The 22,847-nt window shown below is 40.1% G+C and overlaps 1 protein-coding gene and 1 long non-coding RNA gene across 3 annotated transcripts in view; one reads left to right on the top strand and one right to left on the bottom strand.

Moving 5' to 3' along the window:
* Nucleotides 1-22,847, top strand: part of SPEF2 (sperm flagellar 2) — a 172,681-nt gene that overhangs the window by 36,269 nt on the left and 113,565 nt on the right. Inside the window, exons 8-10 of the mRNA XM_029941009.1 lie at nucleotides 1,884-2,072; nucleotides 8,441-8,628; nucleotides 11,603-11,771. Coding sequence (XP_029796869.1) covers nucleotides 1,884-2,072; nucleotides 8,441-8,628; nucleotides 11,603-11,771 — 546 coding nt within the window. The remainder of the gene's footprint in view (nucleotides 1-1,883; nucleotides 2,073-8,440; nucleotides 8,629-11,602; nucleotides 11,772-22,847) is intronic.
* Nucleotides 7,454-21,453, bottom strand: LOC115293227. Of its 2 annotated transcripts, none has more exons than XR_003909429.1 (7): nucleotides 21,323-21,453; nucleotides 20,984-21,049; nucleotides 18,013-18,245; nucleotides 15,732-15,871; nucleotides 10,909-11,073; nucleotides 9,289-9,446; nucleotides 7,454-7,650 (listed from the first exon to the last, which is right to left on the bottom strand). It is a non-coding gene; the product is annotated as an uncharacterized LOC115293227 (long non-coding RNA). The 2 variants fall into 2 exon arrangements; XR_003909430.1 differs by having other exon boundaries at nucleotides 18,124-18,245.

Here is a 22,847-nt window from a genome sequence, read left to right as displayed (position 1 = left end):
TCAAAAAGGGAAAGCTTGACTTCTTCTTTGCCAATTCTGATGCCTTTTATTTCCTTTTGTTGTCTGATTGCTGATGCTAGGACTTCCAACACTATGTTAAACAACAGTGGTGAGAGTGGACATCCCTGTTGTGTCCCTGATTTCAGGGGGAAAGTTCTCAGTTTTTCCCCATTGAGGATAACATTGGCTGTGGGCTTTTCGTAAATGGCTTTTATGATGTTTAAGTAAGTTCCTTCTATCCCGACTTTCTCGAGGGTTTTTATTAAGAAGAGATGCTGTATTTTGTCAAATGCTTTTTCTGTATCTATTGACAGGATCATATGATTTTTTGTCTTTTGTTTTGTTAATGTGATGTATCACATTAATGGATTTGTGAATATTGAATCAGCCTTGTAACCCAGGAATAAATCCCACTTGATCATAGTGGATAATACTTTTTATATGCTGTTGAATTCGATTTGCTAGTATCTTGTTGAGTACTTTTGCATCTGTATTCATTAAGGATATTGGCCTGTAGTTCTCTTTTTTTGTTGGGTCTCTGCCTGGCTTGGGAATCAAAGTGATATGTACTTCATAGAATGAGTCTGGTAGTCTTCCTTATCTTCTTCATGGCACTAACAAAAAATGTTTCATATTTATTTTCAGTTCAAATTTTATTTAATCTACATTTTTATATAATTCCCAGGTTCAGGTTTTGGAATTTACCACAGAGAATTATTGTTATTTGCATCTAGATTCTGAAAACATATAAGCTATTTTTCCCATAATCTCCTAGTGGGCGAGATCATTTGGAACAATGTCATTAATGATGCCAGATTTTCTTCTTAGTAATTGGATTGTTCGGTGTTAAATGGAAAATTCCGATGTTTAGATATTCTTTTACATCTTCCCTCTTTGAGAACTCTAATTACCTCCTCCTTCCACATGATGTCTCTGTTTAGGCAGAATGAGAGCCTGAAGGGCTTTGGAGATCACCTTCTACAAAAACCTCTCCTTTCACCTGTCAAAAGAAGACAGAGGATGGGCATGGAGGAGGGTACTTGTGGGGATGAGCACTGGGTGTTATTTGGAAACCAACTTGACAATAAACTATAAAAGAAAAAAATTAAAAAATAAAAAAGGGCTTTTTAAGGAAAAAAAAATAGGCCCTGAAAATCCAAGTTACTTGTCCAAGACCACACCTCCAATTAATGGTACAACTGGGGTGGCAGTGGCTTCTGATTTCCAGTTTAATGTGTTTTTTTCCCCACTATTCACCTACTGACTCCCCTTCTGTTCTCTTGAAATAGACAAGAGAGCCAAGAGAATACATGTAGTTTCTCTTTCAGATCACAACCAGTGAGATTTTACAAGGTAAGCAGTAGGTCATCTTGCCTTCAGATGTCCTACAGTCTTCCCATTCCATCAGATTGTGGCTTTTCCTCAGTCCTGTAATCAGATGTCCACACTGGCAACTAACTGGATCTTCTATCTTCAGCCGAAACCTGCATTTGTTTTTACAACTAATATTTATTTCAGAAATTTCACATTTCTGAAAACATCCTTATAAATTATGAATCCTATCTCTTGTTTATCAAATCCTGCAAACAGTCACTGGGTTTATTTTTCATTGGATTTTAAATGAAGTAAGAATTCATGTAAAATAATTGTGACTTGCAAGATCATAATGCTTCCAGACACCAAAATTGTACATACAACCTTTGTTGGAAATTTCCATTTTTATAACTTGATTTTTGTCATGTTCAAATTTAAATCAAATGGCAGAAATGGATGCTGGTGAATACTATGCCTTTTAGACATTATTTATGCACAGGTTCCTTAACCCAATGGGAAATTTGGACATGGCCTTGGCAAATAATTGGCTCTTCCAACGGTGTTTTCAGGAGGCGTACCGGGAAGAGCAGCTGATTAACCGGCTGATGCGGCAGTCCCAGCAGGAGCGCAGGATCGCCGTGCAGCTCATGCATGTTCGGCATGAAAAGGAAGTTCTATGGCAAAACAGAATTTTCAGAGAAAAGCAGTATGAGGAAAGACGACTTAAAGATTTCCAGGATGCTCTTGATCGAGAAGCGGTAAACAGTAGCTCCTTAAAAATATCCCTAAGGGTACTTTTGATCTTTTCTACCAAGTCAAGGTAAACAAAACTGTATTTAGAGTTAATTTTTTATACGATTTCTCTCTTATCTCCCCATTTTAATTTTTTTATAACTACATTGATAGCACATAGAACTTCTACGTGTTACGCTCTCCCGTTGGTCTTGATTCCCCAAATATTTGATGCTCACCACCCATCTTTTTGTTCATATCTCTCTGGTCATTTTGCTTGTCTTAAACCTATTCTCTGGTACATTCCAAAATAAGGGCTCAGGGAACAATATTCCCTGTATGTTGTATTGGATATTATGTATGGTATACTGATAACAGTAGAGGCCTTTTATACCCGATTGTCAGTTTTGCTTTATATAAAATCCTCAGTTCACATTTTCTTTTCTTGAATATCTTAAATACATTCTAATTTTCATTTGTGTCATTACTCCATTTTTCTAGATGCATATGGAACTTCATTTTTTTTTTTTTACAGTCTGCTAAGTTTAATAGAATGGTATTGATGTTTGTTATTCTGGGTGAATATTCTCAGTCAGTGAGAGCAGTTTTAAGCTGCCTCTTTTTAATGAGACATGATTAGCCTTTAATAACTGATTCCTTGCTTTCTGATAAAACAAGATTATATTAAGTCCATATTGTATTATTCCTTCCTCCAAACCAAACAAACCATTTATCCAGGGCATTCTGGTTGATTGTGTTTGAGAATGGTACACTGATACCAGGATCCAGATGATAGGTATGCTCGTGGCTACTATGGTATTGTGTCTAGGTCCTTTTATAGCTCTAAACATCAAATATCTAATCTTTCAGTTATTTAATGCGTTCATATTTTCCTTACCTTTATGTGTATAAGGGTTCTAATAATCAAAATCGATCTGTTCTATCAATGGATTGTATAGATTTATTATTGTCTATTTCCTATTGGAGACACTCCAAATTTACTCAATTTGTTGGTATAGATTTGATTGAAGAAATGCAAAATTCATGTGAGTGGCATTTTCAAGAGCCCATCTATACTGCCATAAAATATTCACAAAACTAGGCTGAACAGAAGAGAAAACCTTACAAAAAATAGGGAGGGAATGCTTTATTTATCAGTCTTATGGTTGCCACGGTGATATTCCATGAAAATGAAATAGAGCTTTTGCCAAAATTATGCAATTTTTAGAAATATCATTCGGAGGGTCAGGAAAATGGTGCTTTTCCCTTTGTAGAACAGACGTAGCTGAAATGTTAGGGGGAGGGGTGAAGAATCATACCTCCATGAACTTGAACAGCATAAACACTGGTCTCGAGTGTCCTCTTAAAGAGCTGAATTATCTGGATAATGGTTTCATCCCTCTTCTTCTTTTTTTTTTTTTTTTAATATAGAAGAGTAAACTTGAATGGATGGAATGGCATTTGCTTGCATGAGACATAATGTGTTTAGCTAATCTTCCTAAGTCCCTATTGAAAAATATGTTTGCTTCAAGCCCAGTTAATTAAGTGCAGAGTAGTAAAGCGTTTATAGTAGGACTGGTCCCACTGTGACGAGAAGCACTACCTCCTTTTTTCTTTAACTGGCCTTGAATTCCCTTCAGAGGACTGGAATGCTCAGGCTGCTAGAGCCCCAGAGACCAGAACTGTGAGGTTGTGAGGCATCTGAGAAAAATTCTTCCCCTTCCTCTCACAATGATTACCTTTCCCTGAAGCTGAGGTGTGTGCTTTGTGGCTCACCCGTCTGTGAGATGGCTGGCTTTCGCAGGTGACCTCTGCAAACATGGCCTCTGTCACCTCCTACATCAACAGTAGCTGGTGTATAAGTAGGAGCCAAGGAAATCAATGTTGAATTGAATTTGCCAAAAGAACAGACCTTTTCTTGCATCATGCACTAAACAAAAAACATTTTGTTCCCCACAGCAAAACATTCTAATCCTTCACTTTTGTGAAGAAGAGCGTTTTAAAGATTGTTTTTATTACTTGTTGCTGTTTTTGTAGTTTTTGTTATTGTTTGTGGGGGAAGAAGGGGGAAATTCTAGAGGTACTTTTAAATATGTTAAAGATTTTAAGTCTGTTAATGGTACAGCCATTACTAATATTTCATATTATTCGTATTGATTTGCTCTCGCATGGTCCCTTTCTGTTGAGTCCTGCTGTCAAAATGCCCTCTTGCTTTTCTTCTTACTTCATTGGCTGCCCCTTCTTGGCCTTCTTTGTCAGCTCATCCTCCTCAAATACCAAAATGTTTAACATTAGGGTTCCTTAAAGCCTAGTCCCAGGCCTCTTCTTTTTCTCCTCCGTTATTTCCTCAGAGGACCCCCTAATCCACAACCATGGGGCGTGGTCACTGCAACGGGCAGATGACTGTTTATATCTCTGCTTCTGTGGTGAAGACTCATATATTCAACTGCTTTCCTGACATCTCTCCCCAGATATCTCACAGACACCTCCAATTCAACATGTTAGAGCCAAATGTATGTCTCTTGTTACAAACCGGTCTTTTTCAAGGTTCAGTATCCCAATAAACGACAACACCCTTTATTCAGTTCCTCAAGTGCAAAATCTCAGGGTCCACTTGAACCCTGCCTCACCCTCTCTTCCATAACCAGAACATCACTACGTCCTGTCAATTTCATGTACTATCTCTTCAATTTGTCCATTTTTCTCCATGTTTACACCATATCCCCATCTCTACTACTACCACCGCAGTGGTCTCCTTCATCCATCTGGAGAGGCTATGAATTAACAACTACAATTGAGGTATGCAAGGACATGACATTTTTTATATGTTTTAAATCAACCTGAGCTTGAACTGCAGCAATCCATGTCTGCCCGCTGAGATGCACGGCGCCCCAGGTTACAGGCCAAGTCATCAGGGAAGCACCCTGCAGTCATCAGAACCAGGTCCAGCCCGTGGCCTTTGAGGCCTCAGCTACCAGCCCACACATCGCCTCCAGAGGCATATGTCTTCACAGAGGCCACTCCAGGCTTTGTTGGTCCCTCACATGTTCACCTCTGAGGCTTTGCCGCTCCCCAGGAAGTGCCGGGGAGCAGGTGCACATCTCTTCCTCTCTTTGCTCTCAAAATCTTCCCTTCTGTCCCCTCTCACTGAGTTACCTACATTAATTCACCATTGAAGATAGCCTATTGGTGCCTGGGTGGCTCAGTTGGTTGAGTGACCAACTTCGGCTCAGGTCTTGATCTCACGGTTCACGGGTTCAGGCCCTGCATCGGGCTCTGTGCTGACAGCTCAGAGCCTGGAGTCTGCTTCAGATTCTGTGTCTCCTTCTCTCTCTGCTACTTCCCTGTTCATGCTCTATCTCTCTATGTCTCTTAATAATAAATAAATGTAAAAATTAAAGTGAAGAGGAGTTTCCTATAGTTTTTGCTTTTCTGTCTTGCAGAAATTCTCTAAAGCAGGAGTTATAAAGAATACTCTCTACCTGTTAAAAATTAAGGGGAGGGGCGCCTAGGTGGCTCAGTTGGTTAAGCCTCCAGCTTCAGTTCAGGTCAGATCTCACGTTCGTGGGTTCAAGCCCTGCGTCAGGCTCTGTGCTGACAGCTAGCTCAGAGCCTGGAGCCTGCTTCCAGTTCTATGTCTCCTTTTCTCTCTGCCCCTCCCCCTCTCATGCTCTGTCTCTCTCTGCGTCAAAAATAAATAAAGCATTAAAAAAATTAAGGGGAAACTAGAGATAACGTCTACAAATTACCTGCCCTACTTTCATCTCCTCCAAACCTTCTCTGTTCTGCTGCCAGAGGACTCTTCTTGCCCCTCAGATTTGACCACCGCCCTCACACTCAGAAACCCGCCCATGGCTGCCCTGTGACCAGATCCCTGCTCAGAGCTTCTTCCCCTCTGTCTCCCAGCCTCTGGCCATGCTGGCCTGCTCTCAGATCCTTGAACAAGTCATTTCTTCTACTTTTCTCCTTCCCACCTGCCTTTCCCCAGCGAGTCCTCATCTTTTGGAGCTCTGTGCACATGCACTTCTTGCTAGTTCAGGCCCCCTGTTATGCACCAACCCCAGAGTCCTTCCCTGGGGACACATACTGTGCAATATGCAGTCACCGTGTGGCTTTTTCACTGTCTCCCCCACTGGATCTAAGCTCCTGAGGAAGGCGTCATGTTGGCTTCTGCTCACTACTCTCTCCCAGGGCTTAGGCCAGCGTCTAGCACATTTAAGGAAGGCGTGGGATGGGTGGAACAGAAAGGGGGAGAGAGTGTGAGAGTGAGAGTGAGAGAGAGAACTTCATGTTTTCCGTCATCAGTTTTTGTCCGTTTTGGTTTTGTTTTGAGATTAAATCTGTTTACCTCTTCCTTCCTGGGCATCTATTCTATATTAAGAGTTTCTGATTTCAAATTTCTGTTCCACCTGCTATTATGAGCGTACTTAATTATAATAATAGTTAACCTTTTATGAATATTTACTGAGTCAAGCGTTGAGCTATGCTTATTACATGCACATAGAATTCTCACAACAGCCGTGTGAAGTAGACACTCTCCTTATCTACGTTTTACACACAAGGAAAATGAGACTTAGAAAGCTCCCTGTCACACAGCCTGTCAGTGGTGTAGACAGGAGCACAGCTGGCTCTATCAGACTCCAGAGTCTGGGCTCATAACCACTGAGATTTACTACCTCCCACAGACTTCCTTTTTCCTTTTCCTTCTTTCTTTTTTTAGGGCTTCAACCCACTTAGCTGTAAGGGGACAGGAAACTGTGGTGGGTTTAGCACAGGGAGGCGAGGTGGGGTAAAGGCAGAAGACTGGTACCGGAAAAGAAGGAAAGGGTTGGAAGGAGCGAGGGAGACAGCTCAGAGGCGAAGGCCGCCCTCTTCCTGCTGGGGACATTCTGTCCTTCTCTTCAAGGCCCTGTCCTGTCAATCCACAGTGATTTTCGGGCCCCTGCAGTGAAGCGGCCTCCCAGGCACATTCACTGTAAATTCGCAGGTAGTTACGGGAAGCCTGCCCTAAAGCCTTGTGCTTACATGGTGGTCTTGCCCCAGGAAATCAGGGCCTGCAGAACCACAGGGCAGTGACAGATCCTGTGAATCCCGAACTTGCCGAGCATACAGAATTGACCCCAGAGGTCACCCAGCCCAACCCCTTTCCCCATAGAAAGAAAACAAACAAAGTAAAACAACAATAACAAAAACAAAGGAACCTTCCATTTGGTTCCGTGGACGAAAGGAGTGCATTGTCAGTTTAGTCAGGTGTGAGTACTCCCGTAAGAAGCATTTGCCCTGACAGGATGGCTTGGGGAGTTTTCTGTGCGCGCCGAGTCTTGCCAATACCCCCACTTACAGGACGTGGAGGCTGGCGCGGGGGGCGGGGGGGGGAGGCTGGCGCGGGGGGGGGGGGGGGGGGGGGGGGGGGGGGGGGGGGGGGGCTCTCTGAGAGGAGCCAAGGATTGCCTTCTGTGCACGAGCTGGGGCTTCACTTTGACGGCAGCTCCTCCGAGGCCGGAGTTCCGCTTCATCTTCCGCTCAGCGGGTCAAGTTACGGGGGGCCGGTATTGCTTCTGGACTGTGTTAGCACAGGACGGATCTCTCAAGGAGCTGGTTCAGCTATTTGAAAGCGACAACCATTTAGTCATGCTGAGTTTGACCTTTGTACTTTCTGTGAAGAAAGTGTTTCTCTGAACAGCATAATAGTGCAAACCAAGCAGAGGGTCATGATAAACTCTAAGTATTTCATTACTTTCTGCAGAAATAAACATTCTCTGAGTGAGTTTTTCTGATTTATAAAGGCTGTAACAGCAGAAGGGCTTTTTGGTTGTCTAAATACATTTAACATTTGTTGGCACATGTGTGGTATGCTCAAGCCAGTAATGTCGGGGAATTTCCAAAATATTTTCTAAGTGTATATCAGGGTTCTAGAACTCTCTCGCCACAGAATGGACAGAGGGCATTGGCTGGGCAGAGCAGATGTGTCCGGTTAAGGCTCCTCAGATGGGTACGAAGGGGCCACCGTGGTAGAGTTCGCATAGATTTGCCTGTTTCTCTGTGACCACTGACTCTGACGATTTGCCACTCATGAACTCAAGGCTTCTTTTTACACATTTAAGATCCAACTTATTGTTAATCTGTCTTGGGCTTTCCACAGTCAGACCACTTTTCTCTGTACTATGTTTTGCTGGTAAGATTAACTACAGGTGGAATATTTCCAGTATTGTCATTGGCATCATACTCAGCACTTAATAAGGAAAAAAGTGCTCCATGATTAAGTTTTTCTTGGTGTAAAAGGAGGTTTCATTCTACTTAGAGATTTTTTTTTTTTGCCTATTGAAATGGTAACATGATTTCATTTGAATCATCGCACAATTACGTTGACTCAAACATGTCTCTGTCTTCCTAGGCTTTGGCAAAACAAGCCAAGATTGATTTTGAGGAACAAGCCCTGAGAGAGAAAGAAATTCATGAACAGATCGCTGGGGAAAGAGCTCAAGCTCGTTACAAAAAGCATTACACAATCTGCGCAGAAATTTTGGATCAAATCCTTGACTTGTCCACTAAAGTGGCAGACTACCGAATGTTGACAGACAAGTAAGTGTCACTTTATAATCATCAGAGTGCAGACATCACAGAAAACGGCGATTGTACAAGTAGACACTCGGTTGATAAGAAAAGACAAAACTTTTCATGAAAAAAGTGCTAAGAACTGGGGTCCAGGTTACCTGGATTACTGACTCAACTCACACACTGACGAGCCTGATTTAAGGTGCATTTATATGCCTTTTACCATTTAAACTTTGTGTCTAAATTTATAGTAATTTACAAAGACAACTATGATCATTTGTTTGACACACTTGGAACTTTATAAAGGACTGGAATAATTTAAAAATTATTTTACTAGTAATTAAATCTATGTATTTTCTTTATACCTTGTTTCTAAAAGGAGTCAACATATTTATAAGGAAATATTCAACAATACAAAACATACTAAAACCTGCCAAATAGGAACAAAGGAAAATCCAAATTAAAGTAGAAAGTTAAGAACAAAAGATAAATTAGAACACAATTATATCAGCAGCAGTTGATTTGCCAATGGCTGCAACTGAGCTGCAAATTTTATCTGAGCTTCCTGGTAGCCAAAGGAAAAAGGGAAATACAATCTGTCATGTGTTTTCCATTTTCCATTCTAGTTCTTCACAAAATACTTGGCACTAAGCTTAGAACAGTAGCTTTCTCACTTGGCACACTCACCTAAGATCACTGAGTAGTGTAGTAGATCTAGTGGGGAATTCCTCAGCAACCTCTTCAAACAAATGTATCATCTGCCTTCATAGACCTGTTTCTTGTGAGATCCTTTGCTGAGAGTTGTAGGGGAATGATATCACAGTGGATCTCAGTTGAAGGTAACTCTGCAAGGACAGGGATAAGGCAAGCCAGATAAATATATATACCTCTCAAATTACCCAGACTACGAGCTTCTTGAGAACCCACTGTTTTCCATAGTAGCTGCACCACTTTGCATTACCATCAGCAATGCATGAAAGGGTCCCCTCTTCTCCACATCCTAGCTTTTTATTTCTTATATTTTTGATCCCAGTCATTCTGACAAGTGTGAGATGATATCACATGTGGTTTTGCTTTGCATTTCCCTGATGATTAGTGATGTTGAACATCTTTTCTCATACTTGTTGGCCATCCGTATGTCTACTTTGGAGAAATGTCCATTCAGGTCCTGTGCCCATTATCAATTGGATTGTTTGCTTTTGTGCTATGGAGTTGTAGGAGTTCTTTATATGTTTTGGATATTAACCCTTATCAGATATGTGATTTGCAAATATTTTCTCCCGTTCAGCAGGTCGCTTTTTCATTTTGTTGATTGTTTCTTCTGCCTTGCAGAGTCTTTTAAGTTGGATGTAGTCCCACCTTTTTATTTTTGCTTCTGTTGCCTTTGTTTTTGGTATCAAATCTAAGATCAATGTCAAAGAGCTTACTGCCTATGGTTTCTTTTAGGAGTTTTGTGGTTTCAGGTCTTATATTAAAGTCTTTAATCTATTTTGAGTTATGTTTTGTGTATAGTATAAGATGATGTGTCTTTTAGTTCCATCTGATCACAAGTATACATATATTAATATTATTTTAGTCTATACTACTGTCAAGATAAATTCATATTACTTCATTAAATAAGATGTCATCAGTATATACTATTTTCTAAAGCACAGGTATATTTTTGGTATCAGCTTACTAAAAAGAATGGACTTTTTAGATTACTCCTTAAAATTATTGATATTCAGATGAGAGGATGTTAATTTAGTAACTGTAAGGTTAACTTCTGGACAGTTTACAAGTTGTTAATTACTTACTTCACCATAGAAGCCAATAATGCCATTTCAATAATACTCATGTTACAGTATTTCTATACCTGAGCTTATTAATTCACAAACTTCCATATTTCTACAAAGTAACCATTAGCAACTATAAACATTTTAATGGAAAACGTAATGTGATTATATTTGAGATTGTACACTTAATTAATATATAATTTTTTATTGTGGTAAAACATACCTAACATAAAAATGACTCTTTTAATCATTTTAGATGTAGACTTCAGTGACATAAGTACCTTCACACTGTTGTGCAACCATGTGACCATCCTTCTCCAGAACTTTCTGTCATTCCAAACTGGAGCACTGTACCCCTTAAATAACTCTCCAGCCTCTGGGAACCTCTGTTCTTTTCGGTCTATGTGCCTTTGTCTAAATTGGGTGCCTTGCAGAAGTGAAACCATATGTTATTTGTTCCTTTAGTGTCTGGCTTATGTCCTCAAGGTTCATCCATGTAGTATGTATAAGAATGAAATTAATGAAATACTACCTTTTCTGTTGTAATTTCAAGCTCCAGTCCAATCATTTTTAGAGAAATCCATCTGAATGTTAGACTCCTTCCTTTCTTTGCATGTTGTTCTTCTTGAAGCCATTTTCCCATCAATCTTTCCTGATTACCTCATCATCTTTCATCAGATTTAAATAGAAACAGTTACTGAAAAATAATTTTGAAGGTTATCAAATACGCAATGATAATAAAAACCATCAAACACTCAGTCTTTCTATTACAAATTATTTGCTAATATGTAAGCCATCTTAACGGAGCTTTGGAAAACACTCTGTTCATTTTGCACAGCAGGACACTGATATTAGAGCATTTAAATGATTTTCTGAGGTAGCGTTGCCATTTAATATCATAGCTAGCAACTGAAAAACCCAAGTTTTGTGACAGTGCTCATCATTTTAAAGTATAATATTCTGTCAGTGCAGTCAGTATGAAAGTTTGAAGGACCAGTGGGTTTGGGTCATGTTCATTCATTCAAGCCTACTGAGTCCCAGACACTCTACTAGCCATTAGCAATATGCAGTGATAGTAAGTGGAATCCCTAGCCTCAAATAGCCGATCCAGGGGAATGAATGTGATAATAGAAAGACTAAACTTTAAGGGGTATATTTGACTACTGATTGACTGTATACTGGCCATTGATTCATCTCCACCTTTTTCAAAATCTTTTTTGCTATAGTTTGATTCCATATAAGGTGATGCATGATTGGAAGGAACTGTTTTTTAATGGAAAGCCCATATACCAGCAAGCCTCTACTAAGCATCTACCAGCTAAGCCCTCTGCAGAACAACTTAAAGAACTGGAGAAAAGGGACTTGCTAGACAGCAATGACTTTGAAGAATATAAGGTACTTACTAACATGGAATAATTAGAGAGAAGGCAGCATAATACACAATGTTTCATTAAGTCTGTAATATTATGTCATTTCATCTCTATTAATAAAAATGGGCATTTTATGTTTGTGTTTTCTCTTGGTTTAATTTGTATTTATATCCTAATTTTTAAATGCCTAACCTATTCACCATCTCTTATCTGTTAATCCTGGTAATAGTAGAAGAATGGTCCAGAAAATAATAAAACATAATCCATTGTCAGATTTCAGAGTTAGATTTCTATATCGGATTTCTGATAGATTTCAGAATTTTCAAATGTATTTATTGTATTTATTAGCATTTTCTTTGTATGAGCTGTCTACCTTTGCTACAGAAATCCTGGCATAAAGGTATTTCTTTAGTAATTTATTTAAACAGTATGTGATTTTTATTCATTTATTTATTTATTTATTTATTTTTTACATTTTATTATTTTTGAGGGACAGAGAGAGACAGAGCATGAACAAGGGAGGGACAGAGAGAGAGAGATGGAGACACAGAAACTGAAGCAGGCTCCAGGCTCTGAGCTAGCAGTCAGCACAGAGCCTGATGTGGGGCTCAAACCCACAAACTGTGAGATCATGACCTGAGCTGAAGTTGGACACTCAACCCACTGAGCCACCCAGGCTCAGTATGTGATATTTTAGAGGATATGTTAGAGGAGACAGTCTGAGTTTTATGAATAGCATAGATTCAAACAAAATCTTATTCAAAGATTTAAAAAAGTACTGAGTGCCAATTTTGCTTCTTAGAAGAGCTGCCGAAAAGACTTTGGTGTCAGACAGACCAAGGAGAGACCTTGAGCAGCCCTGTCCCTTTGGTGGTGAGAGACTCAGTTTATGAAATGGGTGTAATAATATACCTAATTTATTTAGTTGTTATGAAGCTTGTTTAAGATAACATGTATTAAGGGGCGCCTGGGTGGCTCAGTCGGTTAAGCCTCCGGCTTCGGCTCAGGTCAGATCTCACGTTCGTGGGTTCGAGCGCCGCATCAGGCTCTGTGCTGACAGCTAGCTCAGAGCCTGGAGCCTGCTTCCGGTTCTGTGTCTCCTTCTCTCTCTGCCCCTCCCCCTCTCATGCTCTGTCTCTCTCTGTATCAAAAATAAATAAAACATTAAAAAAAATTTAAAAAAAAAGATAACATGTATTAAATAAATGCTTAGGTGCCCTGCACATTGGATGCAAACAATATGTCTTAATTTCTTTCCTTGTCACCCTCCTCTCCCCACTGCATTTCAGCTCACCTTTAGGAGTAAAGATGTAAAATTAATAGCTATCAGATGGAAGTTCTGGGTAGATTGGCATCAATGGAATGAAAAATAGCCCATTATTATATTATTGAACAAGTTTTAGAATGGTAGGAAGTGCAACATGAAAGAAAAGAGAAGGAAGAATGGTTTGGCCTAATCATTTGTTGGTATTTAGCAAATACTCAGTAAATGTTTGATGAAAGGATGCACAGATAAAATGAATGAATGACAATGAACAGGGCAAAGTATCAAATAGCACTAATATATAAAAGAAGAAATATTGAAAGAAGATAAATTTGTTAAAATGATAAGGAAGGAGAGATTATGAGAAATTAAATGTAATTCATATTTTAATCAGATGAATCTATATTTGTATCACTAAAAGAATTTTTATTTAAAAATGGACTACAACCTTATAGGATACCCATCCATCTTTATTTTGTATGGCTATAGAATATAGTAAATCTACTGTGTCAGCCTAAAGTATAATGCTACATAATAAATGCCTTGACAATATTTAACTATAGGGAGATATTTTTTCTGTTGTAAATGAAAAGATATTTTATTTGATAATTTTGCTGATTTATAGATTTCTTTTCTAAGTTGTTTCTTAAACAGCTCTATCTACTCTGTACGTATTGCTTTTATAAATCCGGAGACCTGGTAGTCTGCAGCTTAGCAGATTTGCCTTTGTAACTTTCTTCGTGTTTGGGAAATCATTACCACGGGAACAGGCTTGTCTTACCCACATCCTGAAGCAGCTGGTATGTTTCTTTTGCAGGAAATTATAAACCTTTGTTAGGAGTATGTGAACATCTAGCAATGCAGTATTTTTTATAGCCTTTGCTGGTTTTCTAGAAATGAACATTGCCTGAGGAGTCCTGATGTATGTTTATGTACTCTGTTCCCTTTTCCTACATGATGGGAAATAGATCATACGCAGGAGTCAGGATATACTATAAACTGGCCTATCATCATTCCGCGTTATTAGAGCTTTTGTCTCTTCAGAAACTTGTTACATGTTCCTGCACACAAGTGAAAAATAGATGCTTCAACTTGGAAACTACATTATCTGGCTGAAATAGCCTTTCATGGAAGCAGAGTATCTGGCAGCTTAACTAAAGGTGTTGTCCACACTTATCTTTGCTACACTTACTCAGGACTCTTAATCCTTCAAGTAAATATATAACTTAGAAATTAAACTTTAGGAGGTTTACATTCTTAGCACACTCTGTTCATACCCAGACCCAGCATCCTGAAGGAACCGATACATCCAGGCTCCGAGCCCACACTTTTAAAGCTCTATTAGCGTAAGCTATAATGCTTAAAACTTTTATTTACTTTTACTAAAATTTTTTTAATGTTTATTTAATTTTGAGAGAGAGAAACAGAGTGTTCACAGGGGAGGGGCAGAGAGGGAGACACAGAATCTGAAGCAGGCTCCAGGCTCTGAGCTGTCAGCACAGAGCCCGACGTGGGGCTCGAAGTCACAGACTGCGAGATCGTGACCTGAGCCTATGTCAGTCGCCTAACTGACTGGGCCACCCAGGCGCCCCAATGCTTAAAATTTTTAAATATTACACCTACAAATAGACATAAAAACAAATTTTTGCTCATGAACACATCATATAGAGATACAAACAATTTGATCCTTATTGCTTAACGTTATTTCCCCAGTCATCACTCTCTATTGATAGAAGGGTATACATGAGAGAGGTCGAGTCTAGGAAAGATGTGGCCAGGAACATCATTTGTCGCTCTAAAGGAGGAAGCAGGAGCAGTGTCAGGGAGCAGCCCAGGACATCCACTGTTGCTGGATAATCATGAGCTATTTAGCAGAGAGTGAGGAGGAGCCCTGAAAACCCAGGGGACCATGGGCAACAGATTAAGCCCAGACCCAACTGCCCTAGAGTGACAGCCCAGCTGCTCCAGCACAGCCCCCACCCGGCAGCTAGTGGTTCTTAATTACACAGTGATCGCCTCCTGATAAAGCCCAGACGTCCCCAAATGCAGGTCCTTTTCATGATTCTGACTGACAAATTACCCAGAATTCCACAGCATTTGATTTTTACATCAGCTGCTTATTAGCAGGTACCTACTGAATGAACTTAGGAGTTATTTAAATTTGGCATTCAGAAACTAGAATTTGGCAGTGGTTTCCCAAAGACAGCTTTTTCCAAGTCTCTGCCACAAAGCACTTGGCAATTTGCAGAGATCGGCTGTGTGGGCCCACAAACAAGTTGTAGTTGGAATTCCCAATTTAGAGGGAGGATGGTTTGTGTCCACCACATCCTCAATGTCGTTTTAAGTCGGTCATGGTTTTTAATTGCTGCTATTTTTGTTTGTAATGAAAACTCACTGTTTAAATTCATGATCAGTTGAGGTTCCCGTGGCTGTTGGGTTAACCCTATAGTGTGTTGTAATGTACATTCTTATCAACAGCACTTTGGGTTTATAATTTTCTGCTAACTAGACTTTAAAGATGCGTTTATGTATGTTATGGTTTATCATTGACCCTCTTGTCACTACAGCAGATGTGTACATACCCATCCCCAAACTTGCTTATGCTGTGCTGTTTGTTGTTACCACGTCTTTTCCCCTGGAGACTCGGAATGGACACAGGGATGTCTGTCTTCCTACATGCGTCTCATCTGAGTCGTTTCACCCAAAGACTCCAGGCACTACCTCGTTCTGGCTTTGGGATTGATCCAGTGGCTCTCCAGACTCTACTTCTGCCAGTAGGCTCTCCAGCTTAGCTTCTGCCTTGCTCCGTGTCCTCCTAGTGAATGACCCCGTCTTCACAGTGTGTAACGTAATCAGTTCCCCTATGGACAGAATATTAAGTTGAAACCTGTATCATTCAAGTGACATCACTGTGTAACTGACCCACGTACACTGATAAATGTTAGATGAATGTGAACAGATTATTATTTTTTTAAGTTTATTTATTTATTGAGAGAGAGGGAGAGAGAGAGTGTGCAGGGGAGGGGCAGAGGGAGAGGAGAGAGAATTCCAAGGAGACTGCACTGTCAGCACATAACTCGACACAGGGCTCAATTCCATGAACCTTGGGATCATGACCTGAGCTGAAATCAAGAGTCTGATGCTTAACCAACTGAGCCACCCAGGTGCCCCAGATCAAATAATATTTTTATTTATTTATTTAAAGATATATGTTGTATTAGCTCAGGCTGCCCTAAAAACATACTGTAGCCTAGATGGATTAAACAACAGGAAGTTATTTCTCATAGTTCTGCTAAGTCCAAGTTCAGGGTCCCAGCTGATTCAGGTCCTTGGTGAGGACTGTCTTCCTGACTTGCTGATGGCTGCCTTGCTATGTTCTTAACATGAACAGAGAGAGAGAACTCTGGTCTAATTACCTCCCCAAAGCCTCACCTCCAAATACCATTACAGTGGATGAATAACACAATTTAATCTATAACATACATGTTTATTCAGGACACTTATAAAATGTCTCAAAGTTTTGTATAGAAACCCTTAATTTCAAATGAAATTGTTTTATTGTTTTTTGTCCTCTGCTGAGAAAGAAGTCTTAATACCCTGTCTTTTGACTATTAAGATATGTTTATATCTTTTGTTTCCAAATATGCAGGAATGTACCCGCCTCTTAAGTAGGTATTGTAAGCAGTTACTTTCATGGTCTCAGTTGAGATGTTCTGTTAGACTGTTCAGTTCTGTTAGATATAGGTAATTGACTATGGCCAATTTGAATTTCCCCCTAAAAATACGTACAAGGTTGGGGGGCAGCTGGGTGGTTCAGTTCTGTCGGTTAAGTGCCCAGCTTCGGCTCAGGTCATGATCTCGCAGTTTGTGAGACCCACAAAGGGGTCATCACTGAAGTGCAGTGTGAAGTCTGCTTGGGATTTTCTCTCCCTCTTTCTCTGTGCCCCTCCCCAACTTGTGCTTGCTCGCTCTCGCTCTCTCTCTCTCTCTCAAAATAAATAAACTTCTAGAAAAGAAGTACAAGGTAGATGGACTCAATTGCCCTAGGTCATCTTTTGTGAAAGGCTAGAATTAAACACAGCTGTTCCCATAATACCAGATCAGTCAGATTGGGGAAGGCTACTGCTGGGAAAGAAATGATCAGATTTCTGACTGAAAGCCATTATTTGATCAAGACCAGTTCTTCGGATATCCTGATGAATTGGAATTAACCATGAGATGACTGACAGATAGGGACTGACTAGCTCAGCATGCAGGGGAAGCAGAGTTAACCTCTTCTGTTCCCTCATTACCATGAGCCATACTGTACTTCCTGGTGGTAATGATGATGTGGCCCGGACCGAGCACTCCAGCACCGAGGGCGTGGAGGCATACCTTCTCTCTGGGGGTGCCAGGGTCAGTGTGAGGTGTACATCCCCACCTCCCTGGCTGCTCAGGAATCTGAAGGCCAGATGGTTTGACAAGAAGGCGTAGTCCGGAAGCCGGCAATACTCAGACCTGACTGGAAGTCAGGTGACTTAGAAAGGCTGCCAAGCTCACGCAGCAGGGCCACGTCATCTTTTCAACTTGTTCTGAGACCTTTAATCTGGGCCCCTACACAGAGCCCATTCCATGACAGCTCCTGGACGCGAAGCCAGAAGTCAGTTGCACATCAGCTAACTGCTATGTCCTCTCTTCCTCCTTGTGAAAAGCAGTATAAGGCAGTATCCATCCTGTCTATTGGAACCTGGCTATCAAACAAGTACCCTGAAGTGGTCAAGAAACTCTATAGGGCTACCAGGTGATGTGAGCAGAAATCCCCATCAGACAACTTATCCAACTACCCTTTCTGTTTCTCCTGAGACTTCTGGCTGGTTGTCAGGAATTTTGAAATGTAAATGACAAATTTAGGCAGTTCCTCCAGATTCCTTTAGGATTTTTGGAGTGTGTTGGAGGAGAAAAAGCTTAGGAAGGAAAGACAAAAAACACAGCCTTTGAAAGCTACAACATTTTGTCTTAGCACTTTCCTGTGGAGTCTGGCGTTTTTCTGAGTGCCAGATTTCCCAAGCGTAGTAACTGGAATATAGCCACTTGACTTTTCGTGCTGCCATAGTAGTAAATGTGCTTCTCTTACATCCGATTCTCTCTGGTCAGAGAAAGGACAGATCCAGACAGGAGGTCAGCCAGGAGAGCCGTGCCAGGGGCTGAGTTCTTAGAGCGAGAACCAAGATGGTCAGGAACGTTTACCTGAAGTAGCTGAAAACAGGAAGAAGCAGAGTAGGCTCGAGACAAGTCCTCTGAATACGCCAGTGATCAAAGCTCAGATTGGGTAAAAACCAGACTAGAAAGTGAAAATAAAGGCAGCAAGCTAGAAGCCAGACAGAACTGGAACAGAACAGGACTCAGCTTAACGGCTGGAAACAAAGTAAGGAAGCAGTAGGCAATTGCATAGGCTTATTTTTATCATCTTCCAGGCTGGGGTACATGGTGGGGCCAACCTAGTCTGGCAGACCCACAATAAATATCCAGTTAGTGATATGAAATTAACGGGGCCACAGGCAGCTTGCCATTGCACAGCCCTTAACCTACCCATCCATACAGGCTGCTCCTACCTCGTGCACAGCCTTGATAAGACCCGATAGAGCTTCTTACAAAGTCCCAAATCTATAAGTTTATTTAAATTTGGGTGCTATGTGCTGAATAAAAAAGGATGCCTTGATTTAATGGAGAAACTCCCTCAAAATCATACTGCCAGCCATTATATCTAGAAATGCTTCTAGGATTAGCTAAATTCCTACATGGTGTGTGGATTCTTGCTAACTTTTATCTGTGAGGATGACACTTTCTGATCTTGTTCCTGGATTTTGGGTTGTGTTGTGTTTAAGTCAACTTTGTACTTAATCAGAATTACTAATACTTAATATCTATGTATTCACTCATTTGTTCGGTTCACAGATATTTAGCCTATACTACTGATTGATTGATTCATTAATTCAGTCAATAAATACTGACTAATTACTATGTGCAGGCACTGTTCTAATGGGGGTATGAAGTTGATCAAAACAGAGATCTTTTCCTCCAGTGCTCACAGTTTAGTGGAGATGAGAACAAAATACTCCCGAGCATGACAAGTGTAGATAAGCACAGGAGGTTATTGGGGACACAGTGGAAGGGGTGAGTTTCAGGATGAGTAAAATCAGATTTCAGGTATCACAGACCATGATAGCTTCCTCATTTCTTGTGGAGTGGTGTGCAGGAGGAAGCCAGCCATGGTACATGCAAGGTTAAGGCAACTTGAATGTCAGTATGATGGAGTTGTGGTGCATCAACTATACTCTGAAAGGTGTATAGCCTCATTTTGTGGAGTCACTACCTGTGGTGTTCCTTGATGTCAGTTTATTAGAAGCTTTTATCTTAAGTCCTTTGGCCACTGTACCAAGATAATCTGTCTGTTGGTGGGTTTTATTATATATAGATTAAAAGATTGCATTTCAGGAAAACTCAAGGACACTAGCAAGTGTATTTTCTAAGGAGTTCTTTCTCTCTCTTAGGAGAAAAGGCATTTGTCTTGTTTTTTGATGGCATCAGTAATTGAATTGTAAGACACTTAGAGCCTACTAAACTGGGAATATCTGGGACATTTCAGGCCTTGAAAATGTTGGTGACTTCTAAGGATCCGTGACATGGGGGGTCATTGTGTGTGCTTTTAGATTAAGACTGCCACTCTACGAAAGCCACAGTTGGATGTCACTACTAAGTATCACTGGCATAATCCAGTGTTGTTTGTTGAATGTTGTGCTAGCAGCACTAAGATTTTATGGACTGATGAATGCTTCCCAAGGCCCAGATTCTAGTTAGCCAAGTTGATCAAAGGAACATGTCTGCCCCTTCTTTAAACACGTAGATGAGGAAGCTCTATTCCTAACTTGGATCTTTGGAAGTGGCAAGACACGAGAATGAGGTGCTTTTGCTTTAGTCCAAGGGTGATCGTGTGCACAGAAACAATTTATTGAGAAAACTATGCATCTCCACCAACATCATCATTTAACCCTCGGACAATGTGACAGTCAAGGAGGGAATCTAATGAACTGAGCACATGGGAGATCTCAGGTTTGCCCTTGAAATATGCACTTCAGCCTACATTTAAGTACATTGATCCCAAGCTGATGCTGTCTGTAAATACTTATGTTGCCTTTTGCCATGGTTAATAGTGGGGGGGGTGAAGAATAATGACATATCAAGGCATAGGGACGGAAACAAAAAAGATATGACAGACTGGAAGTAACCAGAATCAGAAGTTTAGGAAACCATGTGGTACCTACAAGGTGATAGAAGTGTGAGTGTGAGTGGGGGTCCAGGCTGGAAAGCAGAGTGTTAGGTCCACGTAATTTATGAAGATAGAAAGAATATGTGGATACTGTGGTCTCAGGGGTTCATAATTTAGTCCCTAAAAAGATCAGTGTTGATCAGTTAATGAAAGCAATGCTGGTAAATAGATTGTGACTTTTTTTAAGTTTTTTAAACATTTTATTAATTTTTGAGAGACAGTGTGATCAAGGGAGGGGCAGAGGGAGAGACACACACACACACAGAAACTGAAGCAGGCTCCAGGCTCTGAGCTGTCAGCACAGAGCCCAATGTGGGGCTCGAACCACGAACCACAAGATCACCCAGGTGCCTCTGTGACTTTTGACCAAGGGCAGAGGCTGTTTACTTCTGTTGTAATTTCATGGTCTCTGTCTGTAGGTATATTTAAGAATTTACAGGGGGAGGTGGACCTGGGTGTTGGTGGATCTTGCGTCTTGTACCTTCTCAAGCATGCATACTCATGGTATTTATACAGGAACAATAAAAACTTTAATATTAAAATAAAGACAACTTATTTATTACTATATATATGACAGTTTCCATTAGTCAAGTGCTAGTACCATGAAGAACATCTACACAGGAAAAGTGTCTCCTTAAAACCATGGTTTATACCAGGTGATACTTACCTGGCATTGCCCACACTGGGCATCAGAGTCTTGAAACTAATTGTCAGATATCCATTATAACAATACCTGAAGGAGTAAGAATTATACATTTTATTATATAATTTTTCTCTAATAAAATTTTATTATATAATTAACATAATTATGTATAACAAACCATGTGAACTAGGGATGTGGTAAAATCTAGTTGCTCTTCACTAATGAACTAGAAAATCTCTTTAGCTCATTGTAGTTAAACTAGTAATCTTCATCCTGGTCTGAATTTCCCTTTTTCCAGTTCTTCTGATCTCCTCTTCACTCATCATGTTCTTATTCCAACCTGAGATGATTACTTTGACTTACCCTTTATCTTTGGTCTTTACTTAGAAATTTTATCAACTATATTTTTAAGATGAGTCTGCAAAATGTGTTCCACCAAATCCTTGAGCCACTTATCTCCATAGTTCAAGCTTCAGACCTTTTCCTAACCTCAGCATTCAAGTCTCTGCATGGTGAACATTCTATCCCATTGTGCTGGGCCGCATTCTACAATTCAGTGATGGAACGGGGCTTTATTTGGATCCCTTTGGGAGGAAGCACACCGCTCTGATTGGGGTGCAAGTGGCATTTAGTTTCTTCCGTTAGCCAGAATCTCCGGTGTGGCACTTTTGCATGCTGCACGGTCACATATGCTCACACCAGCTTTTCATTCAATCTTTACAGCAACTCAGAGAGAGATTATCACACAAGGATGAGGGAATTGTCAAGAGGACAAAACAAGCAAGTAGCAGAATCCAGGTCATCATTCTGGGAATCCAGGTCATCTGATTTCAATCCCAGACTGGTTCCTCTAGAGCAGATTAAATGCATTGCACAAAATCATTAGAACATTGGAAACTTTCCACTTAAAATTGGCCTTGGACTTAAAGCCTTTTTATTTTAAAGTAATGTAATTTCTGTTTTTTTTTTAATTATTTTTGTTAATGTTTATTTTTGAGAGAGACAGCATGAGCAGGGAAGGGGCAGAGAAAGAGGGAGACACAGAATTTGAAGCAGGATCCAGGCTTTGAGCTGTCAGCACAGAGCCTGGAACAGGGCTCAAACTCATGAACTGTGAGATCATGACCTGAGCTGAAGTCAGATGCTCAACTGACTGAGCCACCCAGACGCCCCTCTGGTTTGTTTCTTAACTTGGTTTATTTCTGATTGGCCACATTACATAAAGTAATTATCATGTCTAATTAGAAGTATAAGCAATTCCAGTGAATGAAAGCAGAAGCAAGTAATAAATTCCAATCCAGTCAATGATTATGAAAAGCAATTCAGTATTTAGCTAATTTTGAATAATACATATAATTATGTACAAAATTGTTAAAAAAAACTAAATTTTACAAGGGATAGTTTGTGTAGAAGTAACATATATAATTATATTGATATACTAATAAATCCCCACCATTTTTAAAAGGAAACCTATTGTGAATACTTTGGGGGGTTTTTGTTTATTTGTTTCAAAAAGCATTTCCTTATCTCAGAATGTTGTCATAACAGAAATTCTGTCCCCAAACCAGGCAAGCCATCTCTAGCACTTATGAAATCTGTCAGCTTATATTCTGAGCAAGCATTTTTGTCAGATATTGGGTAGATATGAAAAGAATACTGATGTTAAAAATGCAACAGTAAAGGTGTGTATTAATACATGAGATAGCATTATAAAAGCATGTTTAAATTTATATATGACCTAGCATATCTAAATATTTATGCCATGTCATACAAAATATATATTAATATAAGTACACATATATAAAGATATATATCCTGATGTGTAGTCAGACCAAACACATATACCTTCCTCCTCAAAAAAGAAAAGAAAAAGAAAATTCAGATTAGC

The sequence above is a fragment of the Suricata suricatta genome, chromosome 6 (assembly GCF_006229205.1).
Source record: "Suricata suricatta isolate VVHF042 chromosome 6, meerkat_22Aug2017_6uvM2_HiC, whole genome shotgun sequence".
NCBI classification, from domain to species: Eukaryota; Metazoa; Chordata; class Mammalia; order Carnivora; family Herpestidae; genus Suricata; species Suricata suricatta.
The sequence above is the reverse complement of the archived record's forward strand: the minus strand, read 5'-3'. Positions and strand labels throughout refer to the sequence as shown.